Source organism: Microchirus variegatus (assembly GCF_963457635.1).
Source record: "Microchirus variegatus genome assembly, chromosome: 13".
NCBI classification, from domain to species: domain Eukaryota; kingdom Metazoa; phylum Chordata; class Actinopteri; order Pleuronectiformes; family Soleidae; genus Microchirus; species Microchirus variegatus.
The window spans coordinates 17905896-17924849 of NC_139814.1; the positions used below are offsets into that span (position 1 = coordinate 17905896).

The 18954-nt window shown below is 41.7% G+C and overlaps 1 protein-coding gene across 1 annotated transcript in view; it reads left to right on the forward strand.

The window, feature by feature from the left end:
• Nucleotides 1-18954, forward strand: part of col16a1 (collagen, type XVI, alpha 1) — a 56578-nt gene that overhangs the window by 15238 nt on the left and 22386 nt on the right. Inside the window, exons 5-23 of the mRNA XM_083900187.1 lie at nucleotides 1728-1851; nucleotides 2571-2852; nucleotides 4222-4302; nucleotides 5638-5706; nucleotides 9988-10020; nucleotides 12955-12996; nucleotides 13293-13325; nucleotides 13473-13517; nucleotides 13854-13892; nucleotides 14017-14079; nucleotides 14950-14994; nucleotides 15082-15177; nucleotides 15454-15492; nucleotides 16011-16055; nucleotides 16175-16210; nucleotides 17241-17363; nucleotides 18033-18068; nucleotides 18688-18723; nucleotides 18822-18875. Coding sequence (XP_083756313.1) covers nucleotides 1728-1851; nucleotides 2571-2852; nucleotides 4222-4302; nucleotides 5638-5706; nucleotides 9988-10020; nucleotides 12955-12996; nucleotides 13293-13325; nucleotides 13473-13517; nucleotides 13854-13892; nucleotides 14017-14079; nucleotides 14950-14994; nucleotides 15082-15177; nucleotides 15454-15492; nucleotides 16011-16055; nucleotides 16175-16210; nucleotides 17241-17363; nucleotides 18033-18068; nucleotides 18688-18723; nucleotides 18822-18875 — 1321 coding nt within the window. The remainder of the gene's footprint in view (nucleotides 1-1727; nucleotides 1852-2570; nucleotides 2853-4221; nucleotides 4303-5637; nucleotides 5707-9987; nucleotides 10021-12954; nucleotides 12997-13292; nucleotides 13326-13472; nucleotides 13518-13853; nucleotides 13893-14016; nucleotides 14080-14949; nucleotides 14995-15081; nucleotides 15178-15453; nucleotides 15493-16010; nucleotides 16056-16174; nucleotides 16211-17240; nucleotides 17364-18032; nucleotides 18069-18687; nucleotides 18724-18821; nucleotides 18876-18954) is intronic.

Sequence of the window (18954 nt, forward strand, 5' to 3'; positions counted from 1 at the left end):
CCTTTCTCTCGGCATTGGGAGAGGCTCGATCTAAATCTGTCAGGTGAATATTGAGAGATTTACAGTATTTCCATATTGCAGGATTTAATTAATGTGTGCGTATGGGAGGTCAATAGCCAAGTCATTAGTTTGTTAGGGTTTCTGTGTCCTGAAGATTGGTCACCAATCATCAGTAAAACAATTCTATTTAGAAACGTTCTCTCTCTTCTTTTGTCTTTTTTCATCTTTCAAACATGCACTTTCTTTTTCCATGTCTATATTGTTTACCCACATTCTTTAAAATGGATTAGTCCATGTCAAAAAACGTTCAGGCATTCTATTCCACTACCTAGATCTTTGTGTTCCTTTGCTTTATTTATCTTTACCTCACTCTCTTATTTTTATTTATCTCTCCTTCTCTCTCCAGGTCCACTGGTTCATTGCTTTCTCTTTCTCACCTTTTCTTCCTCTCATCCTCTCTTTGTTTTGACATCCTGTAGTTGGCTGTTTTCCCGCGGATCTTCCCTCAGTCATAAATCACTGTCACCCCACTTCTAAGAGTGGGAAACCAGCTGCCAGCATCAACATACAGTGTATATATATATGTGTGTGTGGGGGTGTGTTTGCACAAAGAACAGAAGAATTAGAGCAACAGAGATTATTTAAAAGTGTCCACCGGCTCAATGAGCATGCACACATTTTCACTGGGCTTATTTGTGAACCTTTCATCTCTCAATACCCAACACATGCAGTGTATATATATTGTTTGTGTGTGTGTATTTATTTTTGTGCTTAGATGTCCTTGACCGAAACTGAGGGATGCGGCTTGCTCGACCATATCTGCTATGAAAATGAATGCCAGTGGGTTGCACACAGCGGGTGCTGCATTGCACTGGTAGCTGTTGTCACAAAATGGGGTGGAAAAATAGAGATGGGGAAAAAAAAAAAACGAGGGATGAAAGACACAGAGAGAGACTATAACTCTCTCTTCTCACACAGGAGGGTGGAAACTAATGTTGGCATAAAAAAAACACAAGAAAATGTGATTACAAAATCTCGCTGCGCTTAATTAAATCTAATACTGACTTGCTTTATGAATGCATTTCCAAATAGAATAATATACTGGTTAGACATTATGATGTGTACTCACGGAAAAACTGATTAGAATTTGATTGTGAATGGTTAAGGCCACTGCAATGTCAGTGTGGACGATGTCTTGGGAACATCTTGAAGGACATGGGCACCATTGGTGGCTAAGGTTTAAATGTTCTTGGTCACGTAAACATTAAACGTCCCATATTATGCAAAATCACCTTTTAAATCATTTTCAATACCAGCCTACTGGATTCTCCATAAGTGCATTAGTAAGCAGATAACACATTCCTCTCAGATACAAAGGCACCTTTGATCTCCACCTACAAGCTTTGGCTGCCAAATGCTGCAGTGTACTTACCAGCTGGTTCTTAGCTCTGTTTGTGTGCCATTTAGTGCTGCACAGGTAGTGGTCAATGGGTTTATCAGCTGCCTGTTGCTGCTGTAAATGATGTTGATGAGTGTGGTCAGAGTGATCTGATCTTGCACTGCTGTTCTGGGTATTATATCCCAAAAAAATCTTAGCTAAACGGGGGAGAAAAAAAGAATCAAAGATTAAGAGTCAGGTAATTATTCTCTTTGAGTCTGTCAGTGTGAGTAAACACAGTCTGTCGACTCTTGCTGCGTCTGACGCTTGTGACCCTTGTGTGTTTCAGTGAGGTGTTTCCACTTGGACTTCCTGAGGAGTTTACCTTGAGCTTCACCCTAGCTTTGAAAAAGGCTGCCCTGAGGGACACCATCTACCTCCTCCAGATATCTGATCAGCAGGGATACCCACAGGTGCACCTCGCTCCTCGCTGTCTGCTTTATATATTTCTGCGTCTTTTTCCCCACAAGCGATCCACTATATTGTTTCCCTCATCCCATTTACTCTTCTTTCCTGGTCTCTCACCTTTTATTTATCAAACTTTTTGTCTATTCATTCCTGCCGCTGTCTCTCATCTCTCTTTCGCATAGTCATCCACTTTCATCTTCGATTTCTTGTCTCTTGTGACACCTTTTCAATCCTCTCCTCCCTTTTCATTTCACACATCTTTTGTCCTTACTTACTCTTCACCCAGTCCCTGCTCTCGCGCATTGGCGCGTAGGCTGGGTTCCTCAGCCGCTCCTCCCTCAATCATCTTCCGCTCCCCTCTTTCATTCACCTTCATTATTATTCATGTGTGTTCAATGATGAAGCACTGGAATCCCACAAAGTCCCCATAATCACTTAAAGTCTGCGACCAGATTTAAATACTCAATGTGAATGATGGATGAAGCTCAAGCTGCCTCATTAAGAGTGATTGATTGGCTGTGCTGTGTATGTGTGTAATTAATATGTCTTTCCCCTATCTTTGCTGCTCTGTTCTACGGCTTTGTTAGGGGGTTGCAGCGCGTACTTATTACTCTTGACTGAGGCCTGTTGGACAACTTGAGTGCATGTTCTTATTAACAAGCCCGAGCCAAAATGTCCTGAATTTTTCGCATAGTCATACATCAATTTTCTTCCCGAAATGTAGCTCTCTGTTGACTTCAGTGGCCCGGATGGAACCCTGTCCTTGAGAGCCAAAGGGGTGCACCCTGATGCTGACCTGGTGAGCTGTGTTTTCTCTGGAGAAGGTGTGGAGGCCCTGATGGACATGCGCTGGCATAAAGTGGCTCTCAGCCTGCAACGAGGGGCTGCTTCTCTTCTCGTGGATTGCAGCACTATGGAAACCAAACCCCTGGAGCCTCGTGGAGATGTGCTTACTGATGGACACACTATGCTGAGCATTCGGGCCTCTGATGCTGGGCCTGTGCAGGTATTACAACAATTACAAAGTGCCCAATTGAATGGGAAGCAGAATAAAATATATAATTAATACCTAGATGATTATAAAATGAAGTGTGCATATTTGAAAACCAACAGTTTTGATAAAAGTGAGTTGTAAGACGTGAAAAGCTAAAAGCTACTCAGTGCCTGTGATTCTTTTCTACCTTGAAATGCATGGACAGCTTGAGGCTAAAGCATTCTTATTCTGGGCTTGAGGCAAACAAGAGATTAATGGCTTAGACCAGAGAGAGAAAAAAGATTTACTCTAAGTGAGAGGAAATAACTGCTTCCCTCGACGTCTACCAAAAAAAAGATTTGTAAAAAATAAGTCATTGTTGACCTACCGCTTACTTGTTTTTCCAAATGATGAGTGGTTGATCGTGTCAAAGGAAGAGTAACACAAAGCAGCTATCAGAGATCGTGGAGAGGAGAATATCTGTCACTTTGATGAGTGTTTTCTTTTTCCAAAGCTTTCAGCGAGATACTAATTTTTAGAAATGTTAAGCAATTTCACAACAACAACAAAATATTGATATGATTTAATTGTAACTGGAAGGCTTTGGCTAAAGTTCCTTGAAATCTGTGGCTTTACTATTTTATACGTCTTCCATCCTAAGTGTGGACCTTAAAAGAGCAGGCACGATGATAAACAGACCGCTCTGTGAACATACAGTGTGATGTATGTTTTGTACACCAGTCGGCCATGACATTGACACTGATTTTAATGTTGTGGCAGGTCAGGGAAAAGATTATCTACATTTAACTCTTTGCTGACCTTTAACCTCCCCGCAACAGAAGTGCTTTGCTGCTTAATGTTATTTGGTATACCCTTGGTACATAGATATTTAATGGTGCAGATGTTTTTTAGACCCCTCTATAGATCAATGTTTCCAGCACAGAAGAATTCATTCTTTCCATCTGTGTATATTTGTGTGAACAGACAACAGGCAATGTCTTTAAGCTGCTGTTTACTTTGAGTCAATCTCATTAAGTTCTTATTAAAAAAGCCGAGTGGACTACCTGGCAGAAAAGACCCAAAGAGAGCGCCGACTATTAACGCTGAATAGACCAAGTATAATCCAGGCACTTAGTTTTTGTCGATAAAATTAACACGTCTATTTAGAAAGTGGTGAGGGACTTTTGTCACCGCAGAGTGGAATTGTTTATACATGCACGCCCGCACACACTCGTTTGCAAACTTCCTGATGAAGCATGTTCCTAATACTTTGTATAAATGAGTAATTAATAGGCTTTCACTGCCTCATTTAATCTTTGTTTACATTGTTTATTAAACAAGCCGGGGGGACATATGGAGCCCTCACAATCTCTTTTCTTTCTATCTTGTCTCTTATTTTCAGATGGACGTTCAGCAGGTGATGTTGTACTGTGACCCATCCCTCGCCATTCAAGAGACCTGCTGTGAGATACCTGGGGCTCGGGTGAGAGTCTGACAGCTTTCACTAACTGCTTATTTGTTTTCCCGGCTGCTCCTCACTATGATTCACCCACAGTGAGTTTTTCCTGATCAGTATTGTTGTCCTGGGGTCGGTCGGGGTGTCTTCAGCTGCATTGACCTCAGCATCAGCTCTCTGCAGTTGCCCTAAAAGATTTATTCTTGTTAACATGCATCCATTGCAATTATGCCACATCCAACTGAGGTTTGTCGATATTGTTTGCACTTCAAATGTGTATAAGCACCTAATTGAAAAAAGGGAATCACTTGCTTTTCAAATAGAAAACAGATTCGCTGCACATAATTACAACATTACTTCTTTTTTCTGTCAGGCAAAAACAGAGCGTGGTGGTTCAGGTGTGGAATGAAATCCAAACAGCCGGTTATGGGGTTTATTTTTAAGCTGAAAGTATTTTTGTGCTCAGCCAACTATTTGTCCAAATTCCCCAGGGTGTCTGTGCTTATGTTTTTGCATCTGAGTCATGTGAGTCTTCTTTATTACCTAATGATTTTATGTGTGGGATACAAATGGGAGGAGACACTCCCTCTGAAGTATGTGGAGTTCTCTGGAGGAAGGACTGCTTGCTGTGAAATCTTTCTCTTCTTTGCTCAAGGGATATAATGTGCTGCAGGGCTCCCTTCAAGCTGCATTTAAATTTGAAATCAGGAGTGGGAGGGCATGCATGCCTAGGTATACACACCAACTTGCAACGCCCATACACAGATGAAGAATAGAGAATCTTAAAACTCAGTGAAAACAGCAAGTTGTCAATAGCTTTGACTATGTGGTCCAAAATCCACAGTATAGAGGAACATTTTGTGGTACTGGGGGATCGGATTTTAGAGATTAAACACTTTCTCTGTTGTATTTACTTACTCCTGTTGACAAAGTCTAAGTCAGATTTCGACCGAAACACTAACGGTGCTCCTTGTGCAGCACTTGAACAGCCTTCCGGCTATTTGCACCTTTCCTCCCACCTGCAGTGGGAACCAAAATACTGCATACACTGATGTGTAGAAGAGCATTTTTAAATTCCTACAGTTTCTCCACAGGCAATGCACTGTTATTGTGGCACTGAAAAATAGAGAGTTTGACTGGTTTCATTCATGTAAAAGAATACATATTGTATTTTATGCCTGTACTGCAGGCACTGTGGCTCTGTGGTCTGCCACATGTCGAGTTCTGTGTTAGATCAACCAGAAATAGGGCAAAACAAAAAATGCAATACATCTTAAATGCAGTTGTATGATCTGGGTTTTTAAATCACCATGGTGGTCTTTCATGTAGTCCTTAATGATCTTCTCTGCTGCATATTTACAGTGCCCTCCTGATGCGTCCAAGAGTCGCCGTGCTGCTGAGAACGACCTGCTGGAAAACACATTTAACCAGGTAAGCTGTATAATATGACACACAATGGAAGAGGGCTCTCACACATGTAAAAAAGTGGAAAGTATATAACATGCAAAATATAAATACAAACAGCGGGAAACTTATCACAAAACATCTCCGCCGTCGTGAACACCATGGTTTCCATCAGACATAACACAAACAGAAACAGACACACACCCTTAAACAGCGTTGGCGAGACAGCTGGAGATGCTCCTGCTGGCAAGCAAACACTTTTTTACCGAACTTAAGCATTAGTTGTGCTCTCTCTTTGTCTCTGTGAGCAAGGTGTTTTCTACTCTGCTGCAGGTTTTGCACTTCTGTGTTTTGGACTGTTATATTACTTCAGTTTGCTGTTAGCGATTGTTTAAATGTCAGTGGGAGTTACCAGTGCTTTACATATAGAGCCGTATGCCACACAAGGGAGGGAATTTTTTTATTTTTACACAGATTCTTTATGATTATACTTCAGCACTGTGCGGTACATTACATTCTTCCAGTATAACATTATTTTTGTTTCCACATCTGCTCGTTTCTTCATTCATATTAATGGGACCTACAGCTAATTATCTATTCAGTGGAGTTGTTCCTCTTGTGGAGTGCTCGTGTTAACTTAGAGCTCCAGCAGACTTCAGGAAACAGTAATCAATCCCATAGACGTTTCTAGCCAGACAGTTACAATAACTCAGGAATGCCTCACTCTGCCTCTCGCTCACCCAACACTCTCTCTTCTTCTCCTCCTCTGCTATCAGTTACTTGCAGACTGACTGTTTAATATGGGTATCAAGATGTGAAGTCCCATATGGTATCGTGTTTCAGGTCTCGTCACGTCACCGGCTTCTTTGTTCTTACAGACTTAACTATACTGCAGATATGTACCTGCAATGAATGAGCTATAACCTGCCCTCATTTCAGTTTTCTCTCCATTTCTCCACATCCCCTCTTTCTCTGATGCTGTCTTGCGCACACAAACACACACCCCTACAGGCACATGCATGAACATGAATACAGGGACTTTCTATTTTTATCTCTGTGTAAACTAAAATACCAGTGTGCAGACCAGATGTTATTGAGCCATAACACAAGTCTTTGTGAGTGACAGCGCCATAAACTGAGCACACGTGGTATATACTGCATTATGAGAAGAGGAATGTATGCTGTAGCTTTACAGTGTGCACAGCAAGTAAATTTGGGTCAACTATTGATCAACATTTCCGTGCAAATATACACAGTTTACCACTCCCACTTTGTTCTATTCTTGGCCCTTTACAGTTTTCCGTCAACATGTGTCTGCATCCACCGGGTCAGGTTGCCTGCAACCTTGTTCTTTACATATTCTTTTGTATGCAGATGATGATGCACAAGTTTGTCGGTATCCTCACTTGCACACAATAGTTACACATCCACCCATCTTCCAATGCTTTATCTTCCACATAAGGGTTGCAGGGGGGGCGCTGGTGCAAATCCCAGCTGACATGGGGCGAAAGTCAGTGTACACCCTCGGCAGGTTGTCAGTCCATGACAGGGACACACAGAGACATACCCATTCGTTCACATGCTCATGGTCAATTATGAGTGTCCTATTTACAAAAGGTATATAGTTCATGAAAATGACAAACTAAGCCAAGGTCTGAGGGTTTTCACTTTCCAGAGAAATTTGAATATAATTCTTGATTCGAATCAGAATTATTGACAACATTCAACTATTTCTGCTCTCTGTATTTACTCTTTGATGCCAAAATGCTCATTTGTACTGTTGTCTCTAAACCTGCAGATTACTGTAACACAGTTTTTGTTGGAAGGCTCCAGAAAAATCAAACAAATGCATTCGAGTTGTTTCAAAATCCAGCTGCTTGAATTCTCTTAAGAGTTAAGAACAACATGAGCAGATTTCTTGCCTCGTTGCACGGCTTAAATCAAAACTGATTTAAAAAAAAAATGTTAGTTTGTTTTTTAAGTCTCTGAGCAGCCTTGTTCTATATCGACCTTCTCACCCCTCACACTCTTGCTGGCTCTGATAAAGCTGCAGAACAGCTGTTGCTCTCGGTCCCCAGTGCAAAGCCTGAGACAGAGGCAAGAAGGGCATTTGCTGTCAGGGCAAAATCTATTAAATGAAGTTCCGTTGGGGAATCTGACAAGCTGCTTAAGTGTTCTCTTCAAAAACTTTAAAATCTGCTTTAAAAGTTGAAACAGGTACACAAACAGTTAACCCGACTCTGTCTGAAGATCACATCGTCCACTTCTGTAGCTGAACCCAAAAACAAATCATAAAAACAACAGGTTGAGGTTTTATGCGTTTGACTTTTTGTTGGCCAAATGCAGTAACCTTGTGGAGTCTCTGCTGGGCACCTTTCATTTAAACAAATGAGACTGAATGTTGATTAGTTAACTGTGGAAGTAGTTGGATTTTCGTTATACTTCAGACTAAGCCCAGACTAGCTGCCTCCCATTTCATGCTGCTGTGCCGAGTGAAGATGATCACCTGCTGTCTGTATATTTAACGGACTGGTGTGAAAGTGGCATCACTACTAATAAAACATTCAAAACTCTGCACCCTAATGGCCGTTTTTCCACTACATGGTACCGGCATGGCGTGGTTTGGTTGGTTACAATACAGTACCTCCTCAATGTGGGCGGAATCATCACAGCATGGCTGCATGAAACTGCCGTGACTTGTTTTGTACGCGACACACAAACTAGTGACTCGTAAAGCAGTTATTTTCAATGTACAGAATCATTAGAATCAGTTAATTAAAACAATTTGTTCAGTCACTGAACTGAAATACAGCTGACGGGGTTGTGATGTGGTTCGCCTCTTGCGATAGCGGCTTTCGGCAGTTCTGTTGCTAAATACACCAGACTCCTCTGTTTAATGTGGAGATTTTAGGCATTGCCTTGCTAAATATTGTAGGTTAATGCATGTCCAGGATTTGTCCTTTTAACTGATCTACAGCTCGGCATTGTTTGGTTTGATTCTAGTTTTGCTCATGACTCTTCCAGTGCCAACACAGTGCCAATTAGTGGTCGGCAGTCTGTCAACTTCACACATAGTATCGCCTCAGCTAGCTTGGAACCTTGCAAGAGCAGGTACTTGGGAACCAGGTACCAGGTACTATCGCTAATAGAAAAGTAAAAAAAAAAACATGCCAGGACTGGGTAATGGAAAAGCGCCATAACTGGATCTCATAACTGTGTTTACCTTTTCACTAAAGCAATGTTGTGCATAATATTCCATCAAATATAATTATTTTAGATGCCCTGTTTGTCATCCTGTATACATTTCCCAGGACATTTTTACTGTACCTACACGTATTTGCAGAAAGTTTGGAATTTCTACTTCACTTTAAACGTAATTTCCAGGAGCTTGAACAAGGTTTGATCATGACAACAGTGACCACCATACCAGCTGGGCAGGGGCTTATTTGACTCATCTGGGCTACACTATTATACAAAGGTGTAATGCCTTTGCAACATCGAGTAGAATCAGGTTTTTGTGCAGCCGCTCTGTGCCTGTGTTTGGGTCACAGTAGTCACTGCCCTTCACGAGTATGACAAATCTCACCCACGCTGTTTCTTATCTTCTGACAGTGTAAATCTATTTTTTTCCCCTCTTGCTTTCAACCCAGCTCCCAGCTGAAAGGTCATCTTGTTGTCGCAAGGCCCAAAGGCTTCTTTGTGTCTCATTTCCCCTGGCCTCAATGTGTTTCTATAGTTGACTTGAACAAATAGTTTCCTTTCAGCTTCTTAGTCCTTTTCTCCGTCTCGTCTTGTCTGTAACTCTGTACAGCTGGGTCAATGTCTTCATTTGCCTCGGGGCTCATTATGTACATTTATTTTCTTTTTCTTTGCAGATCTTTTAGCTATTCCCGCCCACTTAGAATAAAAACAATGTTAATAACAATGAACAATAGCAGCAGAAGATGCCATATGACACAGATTTGAATGGTTTTAACCACAGAGCTGCCAGTGATTGGTGATATGTGGTTTTTGCTCAAAGGCTTTCAAAGCTATAGACCAATTACATTCAGCAGGTTATAGTGCTATCAAAATGTAAATATATATATATATATATATATATATATATATATATATATATTTTAGTGGCTGGCCTTCAAAGCCATTGGTTTCAGTGTGTCTGAATATTAGCAGAGCCATGAAACTGTGAATAGTAGTGTCTAAAAATAGACAGAAACCAGTTGTGCACCAATGTGAAGCCAAATTAACGATGGAAAATAAAATTATGTTTATCACTTTTGTTTTCTTTTCTTTTTCACACTACCACAGGAGATTTTTGCATCCAAGGATCTGGCAGACAAAGTAAGGCTCACATTTCCATGCATTTGTTTCTACTAAGCTGTATTTCTGTTGTGACTTGTATGATGGGATGGCACAGTGGCTTAGACCAGAACAGTTACCTCAAGTTACCTTTTTGTTTTTCTGTGTGTGTGTGGGATTAGTTTACTGCAGTAATCCAGAGACGGCACTGGTTTAACCCACTGGATCCTATATAGTTTTAAGACCAACAAGCATACAGTATAGATGGATAAAGATACTCACTGATGTGTGTAGAAGAGGTTTAGGAAAAGGAATGCAATGTGTGTCTGTCTTTATAGAAAGAAAAAGACTTCTTCCCTCACATGTGCCCAGCTTACTGACTGACTGAGGACTGATTTACACCTAATTATGCCCCCGAGTCTCAATTGGGACTTTCTGTTGCCTATTAATTTTGTCATTCACCTACAATAGGCATGTTCTGTTCACAAATAGAATACAAAACTCTAGACGCTTCATTATGTTGCTTCTGTGTGTGCTTACAAATGCAGCTGGTCACCTCCCCTGACTTAGGTTATTACTCAGGATGGTGCATGGAGCTTTTTTTTTTTCTCCCACTGGGGGCACAACAAAAAAAACTGAAAGTGACTTTTCTTCTGTGTTTTCAATTTCATTTGGTCAAATTATGTTTTTTTTTTTTTTAATACAGTAAAAGGCAGCACAGTACCCACAGGAATCCATAACACAACCTGATATCTAGATTTTATGCGCTGCAACACTGACAGTTATGCCAGGCAAGACATTATGCATTAATACTATTATGGTAATAAATGATCTGAATAAGATTTGGTTTCTGCAGCACAATCCTAAACTTGAGTTAGAAATCAATTTTCATCACAGTGCTCTTGTCATGCTGCCTCAGCTATTCCTATATGGGTTGTTCCTGCTACATCAGTGGCTTCGTGGTTATGTAAGCCAAAAAGGCCTCTGCTCCACCAATCAGCATGAATCTTTCAAAAGAAAACGCTGTCCTAAAACTAAAATCCCAATCTACTTGCAATTTTTTTTCCATACATACATAATTACAAGTCACCTTGCATTTTAAATAGTGGCACTAATTCCTCACTGATTTGGAGAAGCACCGCTCAGGAGACCTGTTAATTTATGTTTTTGTCGGCATTATATTTTCATTAGCATGTGCCAGGCCTTGCCCTTGTTGTGTCAGAATTTGGCAGACGGAGAGACAATGCTAAAAATGAGCCCAGTGGGATGTTTAATACCAAAAAGCACGTCTCACTGACAGGATGTTGGCACCCGAATTTTAGCCTTGATCTTCTACTCCGTCGTCTTTTGAGATACTTAAGCTGATAAAAGAGCGTAGGTTTTGGCATGCATCACGTAGAATGAGAGCCTCCGTATTTGAATTTGATTGGATTGAAGAACGTCTATTAGCAGCATTTGCATGTTGAATAGATCTGACACACTTATACAAACTGATTTTGTTTAAGCTGCACAACAATAATAATTATAAAATGAAGGAGAAAAAGAAGGCAAAAACTGCAAAGGGGTATGCCTGCAGCACTTTTTAATACAGTTAACATATTTCACATCCCTCTTGTATTTTTTACATAAACTGATTCATAAAAAAAAAAGAGGAACTGACACTGCAGGTCTAATCTCCTGCACCTGCTGCGTCAGGTTCTTTCAGCGTTTAGCAAGTGAACAATGTCTTGCTGCATTGCCCCAAGTGGCCAAAAGAATGAAGGTACTAATGCTAGAGCCAGCAGCGTAAATTGAACGGATAAATCCTTGAATTGAACCTCTTCTCTTAAGACCCCTCTCATGTAAGAAACCTTAATTTATTTGCATGATTCAGCAATGGACAATGGGACATCCAATGCCATCCATTGTTTTTTGTTTATCATAAACAAACTAATCTTCATTAAGAGTTATAATTACAGCAAAGTGGGCAAGTGATTGCAAAGATGTTTTCGTGGGGGTTCAGTATGCTCAGAGGAAGGGTACTTCACAGCAACGTGTAAGAGAGGCAAAACAAAGACAAGGCCACTGAGGTTTTATGTGAAATTATATGAGGACTTGACTGAGCCTATGTTCAGAGATGAGCTCGGAAACAGTGACTCATCATTGCAGCTGGTTCAGCCCGCCACTGACAGATTTGTAGCTTGTAAGAGAGAGCGAGGAGAAAAGAGTGGGGGGGACGACTCATTGTCTCTGTGCCGGCACTAACCCTTCATCGTTGTCTCAGCAAGTTCATACTTACAACTTCAACATACGCATACCTCCTGGTGCGAGAGAAGCTTGGTGTGCGGATTCAGCTTTAATTCCTCGCTTTCACTAAAAACATTATGCAGTTATTTATAATGGTTGTTCATATTCAGTGTGCAGTGTGTGTGTGTGTGTGTGTGTGTGTGTGTGTGTGTGTGTGTGTGTGTGTGTGTGTTTGTGTGTGTGTGTGTGTGCGCGTGCGTGCGTGCGTGCGTGTGTGTGCGTGTGTGTGCGTGTGTGTGTGTGTGTGCCCTCGTGAAGTGCAGCTGGTCTGCTCACTCCTGTGCTGTGGGAATCAGACATTCCTATTGATCTCCATCTCCCATGGGAAGTGTGTGTGTTTGTGTGTCTGTGTGTTTGCGTGTGTGCCCACTTGCCCACCTTTCATCCTTTTTTAACCGCATACTGTAGCAGCACAGTTTAGCTTTGTGTAACAGTGCCACCACCTGGTAACTGCAGATATTTTTTACTTCTAAAAAAAATCCACTTTTAGTCAGACACACGACTCCTTCCAGCGAATATTAAACAGCGTCGTAACGATTCTTTCTGTCTCTGTGTCTGCCTGTAGTGTGCGTGTTGTTTGCTCCTGAATAGGGAAGAAAATGATCCTTGCTTCACTTCTTTCTAGTAGAACATGATGTGACACTGTGGCTTGTGTAACAGTGTGGTTGTGTGTGTGTGTGTGTGTTGCAGGTTGTAAATCTTGCTGGGTTGAAAGGGGAAAAAGGTGACCGGGTGAGTATGAAGGACACGAGTATTTACTGTACTGAGGCTTCTGTGTGTGTGTGTATGTGCTTAGTGTAATATCAGTGGAATGTGAGATGTCGTTACATGTGCCCAGACAAGCCCAGCACTGAATACTAATACCTTTACACACACACAAACACGATATGATGCTGCTATAGTCTAATCCAGAATGATTCTGGCTGTGGACCAATCCACCATCTTGCTGATATGCATTCTTCAGAACCCTTATTGTGTCCCCTCACTGACAAGTAATCATTCTTTTCTTCTGCCTCTCTCCATCTCAGGGTGATGACTGTTCTGGCAGCCATTCAGGTCCAGTAAGTAACTTTTCCATTGCGCCTCATTCTCGAGCTGTGCCTCGTTTTTACACAAAAGCACTGTCTCCTTATTTGGCATGCAGTATGCCAAAAGAAAAGAGGGGTCTATGATAGTACATTGCCAACCAAGTGTCTCTCTAACCTCAGTGCACACAAGGACCCAAGGGCGCAAAGGGAGAGAGAGGCGAGCCGGTAAGTGCCAATCCTCTGCACAGCACACAAACACGGCTCACCCTTCGGCTATTTAGTTTGAACTCTATTCAAAGCCTTATTTTAAGCATCCGCTCTCATAATAGTTATACTTTGGGGATGAGGCTGTGCTTGTGTTCTTTTAACAGCAAGTCACTTTTTGATGTATTTCATTCACAAACTTGACGTGTGTGTGTGTGTTATGGGTCCTGCTGGTAGCCCATTTCGCGTTACTGACTGGTCACAGTGTTGTTCTCCGTGCTCCAGTAGTGCCTGTATGATGTCTCTTTAGAGCCGAATCATTGATCTGGTTCCTGTCTCCATTTCCTCTCTCCACAGGCGGCGCCTGCCAACTGGGGCGAAGCAGCAGGATACAAGGTGAAAGGTTCAAGAAATTTGGTGACCGACAGTGAAGATGCAGCATTCTCACGGATTTTCTAATTACTTTGCTGTATTATTTACACCCCTTTTTCTCTTATTTTCCCCCTCTGGATCTACACAGGGAGACAAGGGTCAGAAGGGAGAGCTCGGTCCACAGGGTCTCACAGGCACTCCAGGGAAGGATGTATGTGTGTGATGTATTCCTTTGCTCTTTTTTTTTTTACTTTTTGTCTTGCAGGCTTCCTGCAATCAGAATCAGTAAAAGTGTTTCTCAGACATAAGTTGCTGCACGCCCAAGTCAGACCATATACAGTTGCTCCGAGTGGATATTTACAATATGACAAATGCTACAGTGAGCCAGCATTGACAAACATGTAGACTTTTATCAGCCTCAGAACGGATATTTAGCAATCTTATAGGGTATTACTGTTTAAGCTTGGACCCTCCCACACCCCCCCATAGCGTTAAGTCATCCTGTTAATGCCTGTTAGATTAGGCTAGAGCAACAAAGCTTGCACAATCAATGCTGCCTCATTGACTGTGCTCTGCGTCTCTCATGCAGGCAGACGCCTATTCAGGAAGACTTAAACCTTTTAATCTTCCCTGTTCAGCACAGTGATCCTGTAGGCGCATGAAAAGTATGAGGAACAAATTACAACGCGTGTGTGCTCCGAGATATTCCCCTGGTTTTGGGCTTCTCACACACACACACTCCCGTTTAGCTATTCACCAGGCTAAGTGCTTGTCGTGGACAGATGGATTTGGTGGTGGATAGATTTTCTTAAGCCTCCCATCCATCTGACATCGTGAATATGAATGTGCTTGTTGATGTGACTTGAATCAGGCAGGCGGGAAATATTGCATATGCACTGCTGAAGATAATGCGTCTTAGAAACTCATGCAGTTCTCTCTCGCTCGCTCTCTGTTTCCAATGATAAAATGTCAAGAAATGAGGGAAATCAACAATGATCTTTGGCAAGATGAAGCTAATGCTGATGGTGTCACTCTCTCATATTGACGCCATCGTTTCATTCTGTCTGTCACATTTTCCCAGGGTCGACTAGGGTCCATCTGTGTTGTCGGTCCCAAGGGACAGAAGGTCTGCATGCAAGTGTTTCTACCAACAAATGGCACATACAGTGCACGAGGCTCAGTTTTACAGAGCTGTATTAATCTTGTGTTACAGGGTTCCCCAGGTATGGTGGGTCCTGAGGGGTTGGCTGGAGAGCCAGGGAAGCCTGGACGCCCAGGTCTTCCAGGAATTGGAATACCAGGCCTACCAGTAAGTGTCATTTTTTAATTAAAGAACTCTAAATGTAAAATACATTTGAAAAAATTATGCATTTTGGATTGTGTCGATTACTTTTAATGTCCTCCACCCACACAAAGTTGGAACAAAAAAGTTGTTTTATTAGACAATGCGCTCAGAAGTGCAGGGCAGGACTTGGCACGACTCCTTTTATGGGGCAACTTTCATTGCCCTTCACAAAAAAAGCCTAAAAGCATTTTCAGAAAGGTGTTTCAGATGATTTATGTAATTGTTTTTCCCTCCTGTCAGGGTCCTCCCGGTGAACCAGGTGGTGCCAAAGGAGACAAGGTAGGTTTGACTTTTTTGTCCTGTTTCTTTGAGCATGTGGAAATGTTCAGGACTCATTTACGAGTTAGCATGTATGCAGAGAAGTTGTCGTCATTAATCAGCGTAAAGTAGGGGATTAAGATTTGACTTAGTTAACATAACATTAAAGGAACTGTAACAGCAGCTGAAAACAGTTGATGAATTTAATTCCTGCCACTTATTTACTTTAAAATGCAACAAAGTTGATGAATTTCTTTTTAATTAGTTTAATGGTACATTCATTGGATTTGATTTGGATATGAGCTCATCTTCGCTGATCCATCCAAGCATATTAACATAATATGTAATATAATATAACTCTATGCATGATTTTTTTCTTCCATCAACTTAATCTTCTGTGGATTCAATAATTGTTACGGTTCTTAAGCTAGCAAAACCCAAAATGAGAAACAAAGAGAGGACAGATGTTTTGAGGCTGATTTTCAGGGTAAATGTAAAAATATTCAGAGTGATTCATATAGTGATTGTTTTGTTTACAGGGAGATGCAGGATCTCCAGGAGGAGATGGATTTCCAGGAGACCCTGTGAGAGTTTCTTTTTTAAACACTGATTGATATACTTTAATGTATGCATGAGTTTACAGTGGACATTATACAATTCGCTGACACATCAGTCTTTGACTTGGGTTCTGCTATTTTCACAGGGACCAAGAGGAACGCCTGGGTTTAAGGGAGAGAAGGTATAAACAACACCCATCTTTAACTCTATGGGCCCTATTTATATGATGTAAAGTGCAAGCTTATTAGGCAATGTCCAACTGAAATTTTGCCATTTACACATAGTGTAATCTTGTGATATTTAAAGTTAGGTGCAAGGCCAATCAGAATTCTGCATGTCATTGCCTTTAAAAGCCAGGTGCACCTGAGCCTGGTGCATTGCTATGTAAATGTCAGGAAACTGGAGAAATGAATGATTCTCTGCTGAGCTGAGCTGAAAATGGGTGATTAAATAGAAAGATTTAAGGAACTTTAAAGAAATGTGCCAAAAGCAGGTTTGAAGTTAAGAACACAGTGGCTGAAGTCGATGGTGATGAGACAGGAGCTCATTGTCCCACTTGATGTGCAGCTACGATTCAAATTATTGTTGTTTTAACATTTAAGACAGCACATAGTGTCAGCACTGATGTGTGAGACACTTCACTTGTTCGTGTTTCGATTTTCCGGTAAATCAGCGCTATAACGGGTTACTCATGGAGAGGAGGAAGAGGCAGAATTACAGTTAGAGATATGAGTCTCGTAACCTCGCTGTTAAGGATGAAGGATGTGCCTGTTTCCTGTGTGCTTTTACGCCCAGGAGGGGGCGGCACTCCCAGCAGCCAGCACCCCCACATTTATGAGTACATGGTCCTTGGCCGGTGGACCCTCTGTCCCATCAACAACGCCATGAGACTGTACAGGATAAATAAATGCACCGACATTCAAAATGCATCTAACTGAAGAGGTCCCCAGAGTGTATGTGGACTGGCCTATGTTGGTGCATTAAATCCGCAGCCTAAATAAGCATGAAAATACTTGTCAATGACGCATGGGGCATTTTTGCTGCCTTAAGACAGCAGTGCACCAAAATTGTGCCTGAACACACCTCATTTAAGGACCATGGGTACACTGCATTTGATCCCTACACAATGTGGGTGCTGGGTAATGCAAATAAACTGGCAAAGCCTTAATATATCTGCATGTACGTGTCATCATTGCAATGTTTGTCTTCAGGGTGACCAGTGTGAAGTTTGCCCCGCAGTTGGTACGGACATGGGCAACACAGTGGCTCTGCAAGGAAAGACTGGTCCCAAAGGAGAGCCTGGATCACCGGGGGCAGGAGAAAGAGGATTGCCTGTAAGTGCAGTAGTTTTGAAACTGTTATGAAGTTGTAATATTATTCTCCTGACTTTCAATCTTCCTGATCCCACTACATGTTTTATAAGGGAGTTGGAGAAACAGTCGGAAATAGCAGATGACCTTGAGCATATTTATACGCCGTGTGTATTTTATTCCTCTTATCAGTTTGAAGAAACAAATGTTATTTTTACCCTGTGGATGCATTTACCCTTGCACTGCTCACAGTGATGCAGCATCTGAAGGAGCAAAAACTTGAAATGCCATTGTTTTTTTTCCCCCCTCGGCAAAAGGTAATTTATTTGTAATATAAACTTAACCTGTGTTTTACGTCTAGTGAGTTAGACCTCAGCATTCAGTACATAGCACTGTGCTTCTCTTTCTTTTCATTGTGCATCCTCCCACTTACCCCAGCAGGTGAAATTGGAATTATTTATGGGGGAAAAGGAATATAAATCTAAAGCCTTATGAGATTCTCGGTGCAACGATTTCCAATAGTGCCAGCATCCATCTGTCATACCTGGTTATAGCAGAAGGAGAAGAAGCTGGAGCAACAGAGACGGGGGGAGGAGTGAGATATGACCTCGCTCTAACAAAGCTGAACTAACAACACCTTAACTTCTGGCTCATCTCTGCCTTCACTCTTCTTCTTTTTCTTATTTTTACCAGGGACCTGCAGGTGCAGATGGCAAGTCAGGAGAGAAGGTATGAAGTTCCCCCGTCATTCGTTTACAGCATGTGGTGCATGCGTATTCCGTGGAAGCATAACTTATACTCACACTGTACATCTGTATTCCTACACATTTAGATATGCTAACATCAGCAGTGTAGTGCGCTCTCTCTGGAGTTAACCCTCTAAAAACATAAATAGGTCCACACACAAACATATTGAGTCTTTAAACAAGGTCCAGGAGGCTACCATCTTGCCTCAGTCAGCCAGACTGGAGAATTGAGAGGTCATTTCTGGTGTCCAAAGGCCACTGTAGTTCCCTGACACTCTTGGGAAAGAGAGGGATGAGTCCTGCAGTCCGTTTTGTCTCACCATTATTCACATCTACTGGTGAGACTTCATGGAGAATAGCCCTAATTTTTAGAGACCAAAACTGACCGTACAGGGGATTAGATTTCTGTCACAGGTGGAACGTATTAGTGTGGTAATAAAAGAAAAACAACAAAAAAACATTTCACAAGCCTGTCTTTGGGGCACAGCTTACCACGACGTGCATTACCAATTTAAGAGACACATTCTTATTCTTTCTTTCATTTTTTAAAATGAGTCTGTGAATTTCAGTTACTGAAGTGATCCTTTGTTTCCTGTCTGCAGGGCAGTGCAGGCAGCAAAGGAGCTGATGGTAAGCCGGTAAGTACAGATTTGACTTCTTTACAACAGAGTGTGTCACCTCACGTTCCTGATTCTTTGATGTCGTGAAATGAAATATGGGGTTGTGTGTATGACAGGGAAAATCAGGACCGCGTGGACCCATCGGCAAAGAAGGACAGAAAGGTGTAAAGGTAGGAGAATATTTTAAAAGTCAAACTTGAGCTGAAAAGGATGTTTGGTCATACTCTTGATTGCTTGATTCGAGCCTTG